The following is a 19,098-nucleotide window of genomic DNA, read 5'->3' on the forward strand; positions in this document are numbered from 1 at the left end:
TGTTCCCAGAGACACCAGGAACCCAGAGGGCTGAGGGACATCTGCACCTAGCTGCTGCCTTGCATGGCAGTTTGAATCGGGGAATTACCCATCTGGGAGTTTATGTGAGCATTTGACCCACTTACAAAATTTTCATTGTTAAAAAAATCCATAATGTAGTTTTGGAAGAATGTGAACAAAACAAAAAACAAAATGTGATTCGAATGATCATAGTTCTATGGCTCAGATAAATATACCATTAGTATTTTGGTCACTGTATTTTTAGACCTTTTTCTTAAAACATACATGTAATTATCTAGGTTTATGTATTACTGATAATTTTGCAAACTGAGATCCTACTGTGATATATATAAATTGCTTTGTGGTGTGCTTTTCACACTTTATTATGAAGTGAAAATTTTCCTGTAATATTTCTTGAAAACATGGCTCTCTAGTTTCCTGTCACCTGAATTGAACTCCATTTTCACTACCCCAGTTCCTTCCATGGGCGTTTACTATGAAGCTCCCATGACTGACAGATGCAGCAGAGTCTGGGTGGCTCTCACCAACTGCGAGGAAACTCCAGCAGCCACGGCCCTGATCCTGGGATCGCAGTCCTGACCTCTGCCCTCCTTTGTGCTGGCTCTGCTAAGGTCTTTACACACCACAGCCTCTCTTCATTCAGTGCAAGCACTGAAACCATGCTATGGTCCCTAGCTTCAAATGCATGCCCTAATGCTGTTGCCTTCTGTGTAGAAAGAACTTAGCAGGGTCAACTTGGCTAGGCCATGGCACCCAGTTTTTGGTCAATATCAGTCTAAATGGTGGTGTGAAGGTACTTTGGGGATAGATTAATATTTAAGTCAGTGGAGTGAGCAATACTGATTACCATTTTAAGGAAGGTATGCTTCATCCAGACAGTTGAAAGCCTTAAGAAGAAAAAGACTGAGGTTGGTCACCAGAATTCTGTCTCCAGAGTGCAGTTTTGCCAATCCACACAATTCCCTAAGCTAATTCCTTAAGATAAATCTTGCTCTCTCTCTTGCTCTATATATACAGAGAGAGAGAGAGAGAGAGAGAGAGAGAAACACAACTGGAACTCTGACAAATACAGGGACCATATACTGTCACTGAGTATTCAACTCTGTTGCTGTAGTGAGAAAGCAGTCACAGACAATATACAAATGGATGTAGCTGTTTCAATAAAACTTTATTCACAAAAACAGGCAGTGGGCTGGATTAGGCCCATGTTGTTTGCTGATTTCCTATCTTCTAACAAAGAAGCATAATACCAAGCACAGAGAAGGCACTTTGAGTTAAAAAATATCATTTAAAAAATTATGGAATGAAAATGGTAAGTGATAAATAAACAAGCCACAGAGGCTGAGCAGTACCCTTGCAGGTTATCAGGCTGGCAGCATGAGTTTAGAAGCACAAACAGCAGAAGACAGTAACTTTTGTGTTACCTTTGACTTCCATTGTCCTGACATGGTCTAACAGGGAATCTGATATGAAGATACATCAAACCAGCATCTAAGGGAATTGGCTCAAGGCCAAAAACAAAAGCTATGGGGAAGGCGCTATGCCCTATCCACTTGCCTGCCTCAGGGAGACAGCTCAGCCACAGACACAATCTCTGATAACTCCCAGGAACTCACTAGAGGCAGCAGTACAAGAACCAGTTTATTTTAGCAAAGGAACCATCCAGCAGCCACAGGTGGGCCCAGGGCAGGCCCTGGCAGCACAAGCCTGGAGCCAGGGGCCACGCAGCTGTGGGTGGTAGGGAGGGCTGCACCTGCACCCGCTCCCAGGACCACAGCCATGCCGGGAACCAGTCCAGAGGACACCCAGCCAGGCCACCAAGGTACTGCTCCAAGCTGAGGAAGGGCTGGGGCCACAAACACCGCTTGCTTCACGCAGCACACCCTTAGTGCTGGCGCCCCTGAGGCCGGCAGCTCCTTCCTGGACACAGGCAAGAGCCGAGCTGGGGGGAGAGAGCGCCACCTCACATGTACTCCCCACAGTCGGCGATGATCACCTTCTGCTTTGGTTTCCCGTCCTTGCTGCCCTGGGCCTTTGTGCACAGAACAGGAGAGGTCTGGTCAGGGAGGAGGGAGGAGACTGAAGAGGGACTTAGGACGCCACCCCAGCTGGAACCTGAGTGGAAGCAGCCCCTGGCCCACCTCTTCCTGGGCCTCCACAGGCTGTGCCCCAAGGGCCAGAGGGTGCTGGACGCCCTTCCCGGCCACCTACCTCAATTTGCCGCAAGACATCTAGACCTTCAGTAATCTCCCCAAATACCACATGCTTGCCATCCAGCCAATCTGTCTTGTCACAGGTCAGAAAGAACTGGGAGCCATTGGTGTTTGGGCCAGAGTTGGCCATGGAGAGCAGGCCTGGGGTAGAGAAGGATGTCAACTGCCTCTTCCCTGCCCCAATCCCTAAAACTGTCTGTGCACACTGTGGACAGCCCTCTGCAGGCTCTGGAACACACAGACCCTACACATGTGGTCCTCTTATCTTTCACTTAACTAGTGAAACAGGATGGCGGAGTTGTTTCAAGTATTTCATATGGTCTGTCATTCTTTGTTTTGTTTTTTTTAACAATTATTTATTAAGGTTTACTTTATAAGCAATCTCTATTAAGTCATGGGAACACTAATGTGCAAAACTTATAGCCCTGGTAGAGGCTCATAGCCATGGAAAAGGGTCATTTAAAAGACAATGTCTTATGACAACTATGATACATTGAAGACCACTTAATGGACATTTGTGCAGAAAATGGCAGCTTAACGCAGCTACATAGGAGAATGTGTACATGCACACACAGATGACTTGAAGACAGATGGTTGTGGTGTATGGGTGTATGGGAAAGGAGTCAGGATGAGTCCTAAGTTTCTGATCAGGCAGCCAAATGGACAGTGGAATCATTTACTGAAACAAGGACAATGAAGAGGAAAAGTGGAGGGAGAAGAGCAGAGGTCATTTTGGACCTGTGAAGTTGAGGGCCTGTGGGATATCCAGTGGAGACCAGGCAGGCAGTGGGACAGGAGCCTGGATGGCAGGGAGCAATCAGTCCCAAGATGCAAATGTGGACAAACTCAACTCAGAGTTCTGTGTAAGGCCTGGCACTGAATGAGATTGCCTGGGGCAGTGGCTCTCGAGAGGGTTGGCCCTATTCCCAGGGGCTATTTGAACACTTGAGTATATTTTTGAATGTCAGAAATATCATGGGGTACTACCAACATTTAGTAGGTGGAGGCCTGGAATCCTTCAACAGTCCCAAAATGAAGAATTGTCCCATATCCTCTTGGTCTTTCAAATGTCCTGACAGATATCAGTATAGGTGAAAAAACCTGAACCTAAAATCTAATTCAATTATACATATAAGCCCAAAGTTTTGGAGGCATTTTGTTTTTTTCATGGAATCTTTCAGGAACTCAACTACTGTATAAAAATATTGCTCTTCAATTTGGTATCTAGCCAACTTCCTCTATCAGTTCACAAAATCAGGTTACCAACAGTAATACTGTTTGTGGTACCCAAGTTGCCAGTAGACACACCTGTCTGCATTTCTAATTGCTACACTTGAGTACAGGTGCACACATCTAAATAACTCACACTGTCTTCTGGCATAAGTGGTATTTGCACATTTCCATCAAAAAACATGTATTCTTTTATTACAACTCACTTTCTTTTCTTATTCTTTCCTGTTAAAAAATAGTGTTGATTTTTAAAATAACTCTGTAGGCAGGTGGCATATATTATCTATGCAATTCATTCTAGAAGTGAAGAGGGATACTATAAACTATCAGTTAGAAAAAGGAGGCCTGGGAGAATAGGCTCCCATGGAGAAGCAAAGACCAAGCTCTGAGCCACTTCAATATTTAGGGGTCAGGAAAGGAGATGGCAAAGGCAGAAAAAATCAATTAGATAAGAGGAAACCAGGAGAGGAATTCTGTCAGCCAAGTGAAGGAAGGAATATTCAAGGAGCACAGAGTTAATGGTGTGATATGCTGCTGGGAGGTGGAATTAGTTGAGAGCTGAAAACTGGTTAGTGGCAAGATGGAAGTGGTTAGCATCTTTGGTAAGAGTGGTTTCAATGGCAAGGTGGGGCTAGAATTTTGGCTAGAAGGGCTAGAATGAAGCCTGCAAGTCTACGCCATTTTTTCAAGAAATTATACTAACATATACTAGAGACATGGGCGATGGCTAGCAGGGAAAAAGAGTCCAAGGATCATTTTTTCTTTTTTTTAAGTCAATACCACATGCTTCAGCTAATGGACTGATCTGGCAGAGCGGAGGAAATGTATTACACAAGGCAGAGGTGGACACTGGAAGAAGCTCATTTCCTAAGTACGGAAGAGAGATAGGCTCCAGCCCATGAAGTGGTGGGGGCTGGCCCCTGTAATAGGAGGGCAGTCAGGACATGTACCGCAGATGAGGTGGGAGGGTGATATGGAGGCCTTAGGAGTGAAGACAGGCGTGGAATTGTCATCTCTGACTGGGACCAAATACCAATTAGGGAGATCTGGTCAGAACTGTAGTCATAACTTTCAAGTGGGATCATTCAGTATAATTCTGTTTCCTCTAGTTGCAGGGGACTAACCACTGAGATTTTACTAGGTAAGTCTGCAAGGGGTTGGGGAAGTAGGTAGAGGTTGGGGCATAAAGAGCTTATGATGGTTTGGATTAGGCAGAGGGGAGTGAAGGGAGGGAAGGGGGCATGAGGGTAGGAATGATAGTAGAGTGAACCAGACATTACCCTATGTACATATATGACTATGTGACCAGTGTGATTCTACATCATGTACATCAGAAGAATGAGAAATTATACTCCATTTATGTGTGATGTGTCAAAGTGCATTCTACTGTCATGTATAACTAATTAAAACAACAACAACAAAGAGCTTACAATAGCTAATAGGAGTATGGGCACAGTAGGATGGACACCACATGAATGTAAGCAAACAAAGTCACCCCAGCAGGGCTGCAAGTTTCCTTTCTGCCCAGCAGCAGGGTCTCTCAGAACCCATGCCCCTTGGCCAGAACCACAGCCTGTCCTTCCAGCCTGCAAAGTCATTCTCCACTGGCCCAGCCTCACACATCACCACACCCCAATCAGCTCCTACCTGGTCCTGTGTGTTTGAGGATAAAGTTTTCATCATCAAACTTCTTCCCGTAGATGGACTTCCCCCCAGTGCCATTGTGGTTTGTGAAATCACCACCCTGGCACATAAACTGGGGGATGATGCGGTGGAAGCTGCTTCCCTTGAAGCCAAAGCCCTTTTCGTGGGTGCACAGACAACGGAAATTCTCTGAGAGTGAGAAAAGAGTAAGTGCTGAGGTTGAAACAGAACAAAACAAATAAGGCCTCTGAAAAATAGTGTTTAATTTGTTTAATGTTTACATAGTTGTCTCTTGGTATCCACATGGGACTGCTTCCAGGCTCTTAGCAGATACCAAAACCTGGGGATGCTCAAGTCCCTCATAACTATGCATATCCTCCTTTATACTTTAAATCATTTCTATATTACTTACAACGTTTAATACAATGTAAATGCTGTGTAAATAGTTGTTATATTCTATTGTCTAGAGAATAATGACAAGATAATGTCCAAATATGTTCAGTAAAGATGTAATTTTTCCCCCTAAATAATTCTGATCTGTAGTTGTTTGAATCTATAGATATGGAACCCGTGGATCAGAAGGGCTGCCTGTACTTTTACTTTAAAGTAAGAGAAGCTCTCTGGGTGAGGTAGTATACCTCTGTAATCCCAGCTACTTGGGAAACTGATGCAGGAGGATCACAAGTTTGATGTCACCTAGGGTACTTTAGCAGGACCCTGTCTGCTAGGGATACAGCTCAGTGGCAGAGTACTTTGCTTACCTAAGCACACACAAGACTCTGGGTTCAATGTCCAGTACACCGAAAACGAAAACCAAGTAAGAGACACTCATTACAAACCTTTGTGATACTGACTCTTAAAGGACTACAGGGCATTCTGGATAAAGGTGGAGGACTGAATACCTGCACATAGTTCTGCTGTCTCCCAAACTAGGAGTACAAACAAATTAGGAGTAATGTGATCTTTGAAAAGGAAACCCAAAGATCTTAGAAAAATCATGACTTTGGATGTGGCAATGACTTCTTACACATGACACCAACTACATAGGTAACAAAAGAAGAAATAGATAAATTAGATTTCATCAAAATAAAAAAATGTATATGTATCAAAGAATACTACCAACAGTGTGAAAGGCAACCCACAGAATGGGAGAAAATATGAGTAAATCATTTGATAAAAAGAGTTTAATATCCAGATATAGAACTTCTATAATGCGACAACAACAAAAAAATCCAGTTAATAAATGGACCAAATGGTTGAACAGACATTTCTCTAAAGAAGATACACGAATGGCCAATAAACTTATGAAAAGATGCTCAATATTATTAGTCATTAGGGAAATAGAAATCAAAACCACAACAAGATACCACTTCACAATTGTTGGAGAAGTGGAGAAATTGGAAGCCTCCCACATTGCTGGTGGGAATGAAGATAATTTAAAATTAGTTAAAATGGCCAAAAAGTAAGTTTTAAAAGGGAAAGACAATAAGAACAGAAAATTCTGAAAGCTAGGAAACAAATGAGTCATAACTAACACAGCAGTCTGTAGCAGGAGCTGACTCTCAAGCTGGTAAAAGCCAAAAACCAACTCAATTAACACTCCAAAAGCCCAGAAAAAAGTGTGATGATAATTCTAAAAACAGCAAGTCTGGCTGAACACTGATTAAGAAAGTAGTTATCCCCCAAGACCCTCTCCTTAACTCTGTGCCTGGGGGCTGTCCTTCCACTACTCTGCAGTCAGTTTAAGTTCCACGATCTAGTGAGTTAAAGCAAAGGGTCTCTGGACTAGGACACCCTATGAGGGTTGCTGAGGTCACAATGACAAATGAAGATTCAGTGAAGGCTTATATAGTGAAGCCTGAGGCATTCAGCCCTGTCTCTCCTTTCACCAAGATGGTAAACAGCTGGATATAGAGCCTATGGGCTGGGAGAATCAGGTATAAATACAGAGGCAATTATCAATTCAGGTAAAACAAGTCCAATATGTATGAAAGGAAGTTATCATATGATGCTTACATTGTTAAATAATCTATGATATAACCCAAATTATGGTAATGTTATAGGGTAGATGAAGGAGAATGGAAAGGGACTTTAAATTATTTATTTTTTCTTATTTTGCAATACTGGGGATGGAACCCAGGGCTTTCTGCATGCTAGGCAAGAGCTCTACCACTGAATTACATCTTCAGCCTTTTTATAAATTTTAGTTTAAGAAAGAGATTTAAGTTGCCAATGCTAAACTTAAATTTGTAATACTCCTGCCTCAGTCTCCCAAATAGCTGGGATTATGGGCATGTGCCACCATGCATGACCAGAAGGAGATTTTAAAAGCTAATTCCTTAATTTCTGAAGTAGAAAATCAAAAGATAATGTCTAAAATGAAAAAAATCAGAAAGTAGAAAGAGAAAACTGTTATCTACCAAGATAGAAGTAAAAACTAAAAAGTTGGATGAGAGTTGAAATTGGCTGCTTTGGAGTAGCAAAAAATGTTGTCAGGGCAGAGCATGGAGACAGCACCAGGGCACTGCTGTGAGTTTCTGAAACTGATTTTTAAACTACCTGTCTAAATAACATTTACATTTAAAAGAATAAATAAAAGTCAGTATTAATAAATAAGAAAGGTTACTCAAAAACAGCGCTAGTTATTACTAAAGCACAGGACTGGATGTATTATTGTTGGAATATATGTGTGTGCATTTGTTTTTTTGTTTTGTTTTGTTTTGTTTTTTACCATGAACACGTGACTTGTTTTTTTAAAAAAAAATTATTAAAAAACAGTAAACCAGCACTTACAAAGCTTCAAAAATGCCTGCTCCAACTCATTTCCCAGGATCTGACATGTCTCAAATCAACTCAGGTCAGAAACAACAACAAGGCATAAGAACTGAGGCAATGAGACCCTGGGAAAATTCTGTGCTCAGCCACCAACTTTCTGTCATCCTGACGACAGCAGGATCCTGCTCACCTGCTGTCATGGGCACAACATCAGAACGTAGGAGCATCTGGATGCGGCCAGCTGGTTTGTTTCCAATCTTGATGTCCATGTACACTTGAGGATTTGACCGGGCCTTTTTTGCAGTGGGCTCCCCCTAGGTGCAGGAGAAACTGCTAGTTAGAGAGAATTCCCTGACTCCCCAAACAGGAGCACAAGTATTTTTCTGCACATATACTCTGCAAGCAACTCCGTGAGCAGGTGCTGACAGGGAAGGCCATTGGGGGACAGGGCTGCAGGAGGCAGTAGCCATGCCTGCAGCACTCAGCAGGACATTCAGTGACAGAAGACTTCCTTCCATCTAATTGGGGCCCCATTCACACTCCTGCTCTACCTTAGACACACCAGCTCACTTCCCCCTGCCCTGTAGCTGGTCTTACAACACACAGCTCTCATCATCTTCTATCTCCAGCTCAAGCACATACAGCTTAATCCAGTTAGTAGACCCACTCATGAACCGCTAGATCCCCTCCATGCCTTGCCCACACTGTCACAGTAAGCCACATGGAAGCAAGCAGGGAGCCCTCTCACTCAGGTCTCAGCCTAAGTGCTCAGAGGCTGGGGCCTTGTTTTGTGCTCCAAGTAGGTAAGAATAAGCAGAAGATCAGCAGGCATTTAATACAATCACCACATTTGTTCCAAAGGGAAAGATCAAATGTTATTACCTTGTTTTGATTCAGTTGAACAAACACATATTATGGCATCATGTGGGCACTGAGAATACCACCACTGTTATCTGCCACTATAATAGCAGTGGCCCAGCAGCAGCAGCCAAGTACCCATAGCACTTACTGAGAAACTTGCCCCAGTTCATAAAAGTGGTTAGTGGGGAGCTAAAAGGCAAAACTAAACTAGCTTTCCCCTCAAATCCACACTATTTTTTTTTTTTTTTTTTGCGGTACTGGGGATTGAACTCAGGGCCTTGTGCTTGCAAGGCAAGCACTCTACCAGCTGAGCTATCTCCCCAGCCCCACACTATTAATTATATTACTCCACCTCATATTTTTAAAATGCATAATACAAGCCCCTAGTCTCACAGAAATCAATGCCTAGAAAAGGAAGGGCAATTGGTACTAAAGTAGCCTGTGCAAAAGCAAAGGTATATGTGGACACATAGAGAATAACTTTATTAAGACCATCTTGAGGGAACCGCACTGGGGAGAGGTGGGAAATGAGACTGGCAAGATAGGCAGGATCAAGAACCTGGAAGGCCCCTCTTGCACCTTGTCCCATGAAACAGGTGATGGGAGAAAAGAAAAGTTCTGAGCAACAGAGTTAATGATTGGACCAGTGTTTCAGAAAGATCATTCCAGTTTTCCTTATGAAGACTGGAGGAGGGCAAGCCTACAGCCAGAAGACAAGGTAAGATGTTACTGTAATTATCCAAATGAGACAAGAAGCTAAACTCAGATGAGGACTTCAAGATTTCACAGAATTAGCCAATTGAGATGATGTATAGGCTGTATCTTAAAAAAGGGTTAGATGACCTAGCAGGACTCCACTGACTGTGAGGGCCACTTTAGGCTTCTGCTTTGCATCCAAATTTCTGGTTTGGGTCAATGTGTAGATGGATGGTGGCAAATTAACCAAGACTGAACACAGGAAGATAGGGTTAGAGAAGGGGAAATAAAGGCAACTTTAAGGCTGGCTACATGGAAACAGACTTGCAGGAAGAAACAGATGAAGCTCAGCACTAGAAAAAGACCACAAAATTCAATAGCAAAATAAACACTGTCTTTGCCAAAGTACTAAGTTCAATATCCATCCTCTCTGCTTTTTGTACATATATATCTGAAAATTTCCATAAAACCTTAAAAAATACAAGAGACTCCTGTGGAAAGCACCAACCCTGTCTTCAGAGGGATGAGCCTTTGTTCTTACCTCCTGGACTTCTGCTTTGGGAGGCTCTGACCCTTCTTCCTCTTTATTCTCTTCAAGAGTCTTCCCAGAAAACTTCTTCAACCAGTCATCATCTGACCAAACTGAAAGGAAAGAAGCAAACCAATGTTAAGAAATTCAAACTATCAGTCAACTGCTAAGCAGCTACTTTGGTCATAAGGTGGAATATTCTAAATGGCTCTCTTAATCAGAGGAGTCTCCTCTGAAAACTCCTAAGGGTAAGGAAAATAACCACTAGGAATGCTCTGAGGTCTAGGACTTAGTGGGACCAAGTTAAAAAAGCTATGCTGCAGGCAAAGATATGCCTTTGCTGGTTCCAGTCCTTGATGGAGCATCCTAGGAATGAAGTGCAGAGAAAACTGAGAAGATAAGAGACCAGGCAGGGTTTCTCTCATAAAAGAAGCAATTACTTTGGCTTTGCTGTGAAGCTTGAACTGTTTCCCCACAAAGGTGGTGCCTGTCCCCTGCCAACATGAACCATTCTTTACTCCTGTCTGTCAAGAAGCAGTATTTAGCACCTATTTCCAAGTAAATAGGATAAAAATGGAAAGGCCAAACTGGAGATCACAAGGAACCTGTGAGTTAATCTCACTCACCTGGTCTGGAAGAGCCCTCCTTAATTCTCATTGGTTTTGCCAAATTGACACGAATTGTCCGTCCAAAGAGCTCAGATTCATTCTGAAAAGATTGAAAATCTGACTATTTAAATTTGTCAGATTAAAGAAGATCTAGATATCTTTCCATTTTGTTTCTGACACATGCTCATGATTCTAGTAGTAAGCTGTGTCCTCATCACAAAGCAGTCATCAAGGAAGGAAACTGCAGGGAATTTTGTCCTGAGCTGTCACACACTTCTTTGAACACCAGCAAAGAAAGACCTGTATTGCCAAAAGTAACTCTGAGTTCAAGGGACTTTGAAATTACAAGAATAAATGTAGTTTCCTGGAACCTGAGTTCACCTTCAAAAGCCAACATCAGCTTTGAAATGATGAAGAATGATCTCTCTCTGCAGCTAAGAAACATGTTTAGTTAATGGGTAAGTGAGAACAGGAAATAAAGAACTTCATTATTCAAAAATATCTGGCACTGGGAAGATCATTTTCTGTGAATTTACTTAAGGCAGTGATGAAAATTTTATGGTAAAAAGTGAAAAAAATTATTTGTGATGAAAGTAGAAAAAAATGAAAATAAGTTTCTAACAGTTAATATGCAGGCACTGACTTGTCATACAAATGTTAAGAGGAGCTGATTAGTATGAAGTATTTTTTTCCAACAAAATTCTATCAACAGTATATGATACCTTTTTACTTCATAGTTGACATGAAAATTATATATAAAAATTTCAAGGAGGGCACAAAAACTGAAAAGCATCACCATTTCCAAGAACTTTTCCAGGATACTCAAATAATTTAAAACAATAGCATATCCTGTCATTATCCTAACTGAATTTCTCTTCTCAATTGTTAACTGGCCTAACACTTAAAGAAATCTTCTTTTACAAAATATTCAGTTTTACTGTGCAATCAATTTGTATTTATTTGCAATTTATTATCCCAGACATGGGGTAGTTGGTGAGAGACAGATCCACAAGAATGATTAGGACTTATATTACTGTTAAATAGTTAAAGATGTCTGAGTAAGGACTAGTTTTTACAAGTGATCAATTCTCAGTGAATATTTTCATGATGATCATTTTTACCTCCCCACACAACCCTGAGATTTAGAAAACCACTATATGAACAAGGACCCTTTGTACCACCAAAGAACAATGTCAGTTAGAACAAGGATTCCCAGTCTTACCATGTTGTCAATAGCTGCTGCAGCATCCTGCCAAGGAGAGACAAAGTGTAAGTTTAGGATTACACCTGAATGCTTCTTGTGAGTCTAAACACATGCTCAGTAGCAAAAAAACAAAAACAAAACAGGAAAAAGTCATCTCTACACTTCCTATCTAAACTGTGTGTGTGTCTAATAAAGAGCATTTCTTGGCTGACTTTTGAGCTAGTGGAGCCACAATACGAAATCTAGCTGAAAGCATAAGAAATAATCACTAGCACTCCCAGGTAAGAATGCTCAGTGAACAGGGCTGCAGGAGGTATCTGCAGAGCAAGAGGGGCTGGGCCTGGCAAAAGCTCTGAGATGTTATTCATAGTCCACAGTCTGATTAACCTGCCAAGTTCCACATTTTTAATTATGTGAATATTTCAATGAAATCAACAGGTGCATTAAAATACTCTGGAAATTATAATCTAGGGCTTATACATTATTATGTTCTTTTATAATCATCATAATATATTGAAGCTTTCATAGGTGTTCCACATCTGGGACAATGTGACAAGATGGGTTAAGTGAGAGAAGTTTTCCTTCAAACAGTACTGTGGTCCTCTGGAAGCATCAGTGTAAAGCCCAGAAACCTAATCGTACGGGGAACAGCTTTCTTTGTTATTATTACAAAAACAAACCAAAGACAAAACACAAATAACACAGAATGTTCTCACCTCTGCCAATTCAAATTCAACAAAAGCAAATCCTCTATGTTTTTCTGTAAAAGGTGGGGAAAAAGCAAGTACCATGTGCAAAGGGAAGAAACAGAATGGTCATAATGAAAATGAAGTCACTTATATGCCACATCCAGACACTGGAAATTCTATCCAATGATTATTTAGAAAAAAGAAATCTCATTCTTAAATTCCTCTGAAATAACATTTTAAACAATAATAAACTTTTTAGTGGACAAAGCTAAAAAATTAACTTTATTTTTACTCTTTCAAATGAGCATTCAATTCTTCTACCAAAGCCAAACTTAAATTTTAACCATTGTGTGCAAGGCAACTAAAAAATATGGTCATTTAACCTATTAACTGTTCATCCCAAGATACAATTTGAGAATCAACTGTTCCTAAAGCATGAATCTTAAAATCTGATAAAGATGTTGAGTCTGTATCCTCAGGAGAATGCTGATCTAACTAGAGAGGCCAACCATAACAGTGTTAATTATAGAATTCAAAGATCAGAGGGACTTTAGAAAATCAATATAACCTTCTAGTTTTTGCAAATGAAGGTTCAGAGAGTGTAAAGTCCTTGCTAACAATCATATGCAAGCTTAATGATAGAGGTAGGCCTAAAACTCTGGTCTGAAAATTACAACAGGGCTGAGATAGTAACTTAGCAGTAGAACCCTTGCTGAACATGCACAAGACCCTACATTTGATCCCCACAGGGTCAGAAATAAGGAGCAGGGTAGGGATGTAGCTCTGTGATAGGGTGCTTTCCTAACTTGAATGAGGTCCAGGGCTTGATTCTCAACAACACAAAGAGGAAAAAAAACAATTACAACAAAGGATACAGTAGAAAACTGAACTATAACTGTATACCAATTAAAGGAAAACCCACCCAGGTGTGCAGAAGTCAGGGTTCCCATTGTTGGGCCTGGGTTTTCTGCTGCTTATTTAATAGCACTGCTGCCAAGAAAGGAGCAGATGTGATGACGTACTTGGCAGGTAGTTTGAAACAACACTCAGACCTCAATTAGCTCACTCCTATTGGTCTACTGAAAAATCTGTTGTATCTCAAACCCAACAGATGAAGATTGCAATATATTGACAGCCCACAAGTACTCTACCACTGAGCTACACTTCTGGGCCGAAAATGCATATTTAGAATTCTAAATATGCATTTAGAAAATGCATATTTAAAATGCATATTTAGAAAATGCATATTTAGAAATGCATATTTAGAAATGCACAATTTAGAATTGTGACGTGACTTTTTTTTTAATATATTTTTTCAGTTGTAAATAGACACATCCTTTTATTCTTTTAGTTGTAGATGGACACACTACCTTTATTTGACTTTTTTATGTGGTGCTGAGGATTGAATCCAATACCTCAAACATGTAAGGCCAAGTGCTCTACCACTGAGTTAGCCCAACATCTTTTTTAATGTATTTAGTTCTATGTGGTACTGAGGATCAAACCCTTGCATGTGCAAGGCAAGTGCTCTACCACTGAATTACAGCCCCAGCCCATGACATGACTTTTCATGTTTTTAAAGTTCTTTTTTCAACAGGATTCTGAACATGCGAAATCAAAAGAACTCACCTGTTTCATAATCCAGAGGAATCTGAATATCCGTGATGTCTCCAAAAGGAATAAAAGCAGCATGAAGAACTTTGTCGTCCACCTCCTCTGCCAGCCCACCTGCAAATAAACCAAGAGATTTTTGAGCTGCTGTTCTCAATACTCTTGCAGAAGTCAAAGGCAGGGGTCTTTCCATCCAGACCTCTGGTTAGACAAACAGCCCTCTCTCATCTACTGCCCACTCACACTAATGAAGTACATTCTTCTCTTCTCCTTTCAGACCCTCATCTAACTCCAGGATTCCTGCAATAGCCTCCTAACTGACTTCCCTGCCTCTATCCCCCCTGTCAATTCCACAATGCCAACTTGAAAGATCTTGGGAAAGTGTACATCTGAACTCATCATTTCTCTGCTTAAAGTCCTTCAAAGTTTCCCCACCGTCCTCGAGTTAAAGGGCAAACTCCTTAGCGGTTTACACAAGGTTCTTCATAACCTGAGCTTTGCCCACTTCTCCAGCTTGTTTCTGGAGAAGTGAGGGCAAACTTTGCGGATGCGGTAAGTCCGGAAATGATAAGCAGGAGTTTGCCGGGTAACTGCTTCCCCAATTCCCTGGATCCCGAAAAATGACCCTCTTGCCACCAAGCGTCAGGCTATCTAACTTCTTTTGGCTTCAATTTTTTGCAGCTCTCTTGTAATAAACAACTTTACCTCTACTTTGGCTACTCGGCTAACGACTGTTCATCAGCTCCGGAGTCACCGCATCCGGAAAGTTTGGCTTCCCTTCCCCCAGAAGAATGGGTCACTGCTTCATGCAGCCAAGACCCTGTCATCACTGACCATCCCCCCACAGCGCTTATCTATGGTATTGAGGTTTATTCCCACTTATTATTATTTTTTTTTTCTGGCTAGCGGGAACTTCTTTCTTTGGGTTTGGGGTTGAGCCATCTCTGCAGTGAATGTAAAATTAATGGGCGCGAGGATTTGAAAGGACCATATTTCTCTACTGCTATTCCGGACCCTAGAGGAGCTTAGCGGACTAGGTAAGGAAGCCGGAATGATCATTACGTCTTGGGCTCACAGCCTGAGGCAAAGCAATACAGCCACAGTTCTGGCTTGACAGCTACTCCCCGCTTCCCCCAAATGGAAACGTGTCCACCCCGACTCCGGCACCCACTCGAGGCTGGTTAGCCCAAGCTCCGCCTAGCCTAGCACCCGCGCCTGCTCACCCACGTACAGCACGCGTTTGGTAGTGGCCATCTTGCTCCCGCTCTTTTCCGCCGGAAGTCGGCGCTCGGCCCGCCCTCTAGCCCCGCCCCGCCCCGCTACGCCCCGCCCCGCCCTGCCCCGCACCGCACCGCTACGCTTCACGGCTCGCCAGACCTTGTCCACACGCGCTTTGGTGTTGGGCCTTCCAGCTCCTAGTTCCCTTCCGCGTTGTGTTAGGCGCACAGTGATGGATAAGCTGACCGGGAACTGGTGCTCCAAGTGCCGGCGGTGTTATGGAAACAAATCTTGTCATAATCGGTCGGGGTATTAGCCACAAAGGACTGCAAATAAGCTGCGGTCCGCGGGCCATCTGGCCGCCCGTTTTGAAAACTCAGAAGCTAATAATGTTTTCTACATTTTTAAATAGTTGAGGGGAAAATCAAAACAAGAATTTTTTGTGACACGTGAAAATTAAATTCATATACTTTATTCACATATATATTTTAATTTCAATTATAATCTAAGTGTCCATAAATAAAGTTTTTTTTTGGAACACAGTCGCCCTCATTCCTTTAAATATTATTGTCTGTGACTGCTTTCATGCTACAAGGTAGTAGAGATATGGTTAGTAAAGCATACAATGTTTATTATCTGACCCGTTAGGAAAAAAATTTGTTGACTCTTGAACTAAACCTAATACATAAATCAGATTTACATAATTATTTTTTTAAAAAAGTGGGACCCTTTATTTTAGATGGTTTAGATGGGGCTGGGACTCAAGACCTCCCTGAAATGACATTTAAGCTGAAACCTGAAGGAAAAGGAGTCAAAGACAAGGAATCAGGTGAAAGATATACAGGAGAGTAGACAACTTTTGTATTCTCAAGGAATGGAAAGGCCAGAGAATGGCGGGGTCGGGGTGGAGCACGTTAAATCAGGCTGCAAAGGTGAGCAGGGGCCACACTATGTAGGGCTCTGCAAGCTTTATGGAAAGTTTTGCACTGATAAGCTACTGAAGTTATAACTGGAAATTACATGGTCACATTTATGTTTTAGAATAGCTAGCGCTCTGACCAGATGTCTAGAATGGATAAAGTTGAATCCTGAAGACCAGGAGTGGACTAGGAAAGAGCTGGTTGTGGCTCTCTTTCTCCAGTATCCCTTTTGCTTATTTACAGTGTGATCTTGCTTAAAAATAAAGTTGACCTCTCTAGAACTCCCTAATTAAATCATTGCTGCTGATAACTAGGCCCTTGACAAGGGAACTGTGCCCACACCAAGTCAACCCCAACCTCCACACTACCTCTTCACCTCCTTACCATGTGCTCACCCTCCTTTGATCATTCAGTTCTCCCTCCTTTATCTATCTGAATGTATCCATCTGCCTTTGTCAGAAGTTCTGTTTAGCCCTATAGACTGGCTTCATGATCCCCAGAAGTCAATTGAAACACCCCCTGTAACTACAGTCAGGTTTGTGTCTCTCTTCCACTAGATGCAAGACTTTGATACCAAGGTCTGTACCTACTATATTCCCAGAGTTAAGCAGTAACTGCGCAGAGTCTTCTAACCCAACCTCAAATCAGGGAATGCGGTTTGGGGATCTGATCAGGATAACTCTTTGTGTGCCTAACACTATTCCAGACCCAACAAGTTACTCTCAAGGAGAATCTGATCATGTATTCTTTATGTGGGTGTGGTATAATTTAAAAATATATATATATTTGGTTTTGACCTGTTTCTGGCATAGAGTTCCTAAAACCCCTGGAATTTCCTGAGTGATATGAGTGGATTTTTTGTTCATAGTGAGCCCCCCCCCCCTTTTTTTCGGTGCTGGGGATTGAACCCAGGGCCTTGTGCTTGCAAGGCAAGCACTCTACCAACCGAGCTATATCCCCAGCCCAGTGACCCATTTTGACCATACCTGAGTTTATGCTAAGATGACACATGGTGGAGTCTCTAGATAGCTTCAAGATGGAGGCCGGTCATCAGAGGAATTGGTGTCATGATTAGAGGGTTGGAAGGTTCAGTTCTATCCCCTGACACCCAGGGAGGGAAGATGGTTTGGAAATTAAGTTCTATCACCAATGGCCAGTGACTTAATTAATCATGAAACCCCATATAAAAACCCAGTGGGATCTGGGGAGTTTCCAGATTGGTGAGTACATCAGTGTACTTGGAGGATGGCATGCTGTTCATGCTTGGAGGTCACTGGAGCTCTACATCCCTGATCCACCCCTATCTTGACCTATGCATCTTTCCCATTTGCCTATTCCTCATATTCTTTATAATAAACTGTTATCATAATATAGCTCATTACTGAGTTCTGTGAGTTGTTCCAGAGAATTATCAAACCTGAGGAGGGTGGGGATATGGGAACTCCCAAATTTGTAATTGTCTGGGCAGAAGGGTAGGTAGCATGAGGTCCCCATTGGTGGCTGGTGTCTGATGTGAGAGAACTTTTGTGAGACTGAGCCCTAAATCTCTGGGGTCTGCTTTAGCTCAGAATTGAGTTGAACTGAATTGTTGGACACCCAGTGTCAGAGAATTATAGAAATGGTTGGCATCAGAAAATACTACACAATGGGAAACTGTTGTTTGTCCATTATAATTAATAATATATCCCTTTCTTTCTTCTCACTAACTCCATATGACAGGTAAGGCACAAAAGTAACCTTTCCCTCTGCTGCACCTAAATGTCCAAGGTCTCCTTCCCCACCTTCTGAACTAAGACCTGAAGCAACAATGTCTGAGACGCAGCTCACCTTGTAGTGGAGGGACACAGGGGACTCCAGTATGTGTGCAGCAGCTTGAGAGTCGTCTAGTCTCCAGCAGCATTCCCCTGATCTTTTCGGTCAGGTTTGAATACTTTATTTGGACAAGTGGAAACACATATTCCCCTGTGAGAAGTACAGTTATTAAAAAACCAAATCAAATTCCAGTGAAGAGGGGACACTGGCATTCACCAAAATCTGGCCCCTCTTCTGCAAGCATATGAGAAACTCACCTAGCATCTGCTTCTGTTTCTTGACGGGGACTATCCTGAAGTCAACAGGGAAGTGATCAGGGACTTCTGTTGCATGTAGACTCCAGGATAGGGTGCCTGGGAACCAGGGGGAGATAGCAGATTAGCACCAAGGAAAGGATGCTCAACAGTGGTCAAGTTAGGGTTGTCCAATCATTTGACAGGTGAATGGTACCATTCAGAATGCAGCAGGAGGGGAGAAAAGACAATAGTTATTAACTAAATTCAATCCAGGGTGGGAAAGTGGTAGTGATGTTAAAAAATGTATATGTACACATACACACACACACACACACACACACACACACACACACGTCCCCCCTCCCCCCCCCGCCCTAGACTCCTAGGCTCAGGTGATCCTTCTGCCTCAACCTCCAAAGGCGCTAGAACTATAGGCACACACCACCATGCCCAGCACCTCACAAGCTTTTTGAGGTGGAGATTATCACCACTTTTAATTTACAACACCTAGCAAGGTCAAGCAATTTACTTACATAAACAAAATAACAATTCAGTTTGTTTATGGAATGAGGAAAACTACAATAACTTTCTTTAACAGGACAGGTTTTTTGTTTTGTTTTGTTTTTGCAAAAGACCATATTATCCCCATTTAGAAGGATTCCCAGAAGTGACAGGGCCAGAGAATATAAATCAGAACAGTAAAAATTATTACACACCATACATACTACCCCTCTCATTAACTACTCTGGAGACATTAGTACTTGTCAGTCATGAGCTCAAGCCTAGAAGCAGGTCCCAGAAGACAATAGAAAGGATTCATCTTTTCACAAG

The 19,098-nt window shown here is 42.1% G+C and overlaps 1 protein-coding gene across 3 annotated transcripts; it reads right to left on the bottom strand.

Annotated features, from left to right (window-relative positions):
• Positions 1 to 1,174: 1,174 nt before the first annotated feature.
• Positions 1,175 to 15,356, bottom strand: Ppie (peptidylprolyl isomerase E). Of its 3 annotated transcripts, none has more exons than XM_047558611.1 (10): positions 15,313 to 15,356; positions 14,100 to 14,198; positions 12,498 to 12,541; positions 11,800 to 11,826; positions 10,596 to 10,677; positions 9,982 to 10,082; positions 8,074 to 8,197; positions 5,112 to 5,297; positions 2,233 to 2,375; positions 1,175 to 2,053 (listed from the first exon to the last, which is right to left on the bottom strand). In XM_047558611.1, exons 4-10 carry the CDS (start codon positions 11,800 to 11,802, stop codon positions 1,985 to 1,987), a joined length of 708 nt encoding a protein of 235 aa, XP_047414567.1. In that variant the 5' UTR covers positions 11,803 to 11,826; positions 12,498 to 12,541; positions 14,100 to 14,198; positions 15,313 to 15,356; the 3' UTR covers positions 1,175 to 1,984. The 3 variants fall into 3 exon arrangements, with proteins under 3 accessions (XP_047414567.1, XP_047414562.1, XP_047414575.1); XM_047558606.1 differs by having other exon boundaries at positions 15,305 to 15,351; XM_047558619.1 differs by lacking the exon at positions 15,313 to 15,356 and adding an exon at positions 15,144 to 15,149.
• Between the last annotated feature and the right edge of the window lie 3,742 nt (positions 15,357 to 19,098).

The sequence above is a fragment of the Sciurus carolinensis genome, chromosome 1 (genome assembly GCF_902686445.1).
Source record: "Sciurus carolinensis chromosome 1, mSciCar1.2, whole genome shotgun sequence".
Taxonomy (NCBI): domain Eukaryota; kingdom Metazoa; phylum Chordata; class Mammalia; order Rodentia; family Sciuridae; genus Sciurus; species Sciurus carolinensis.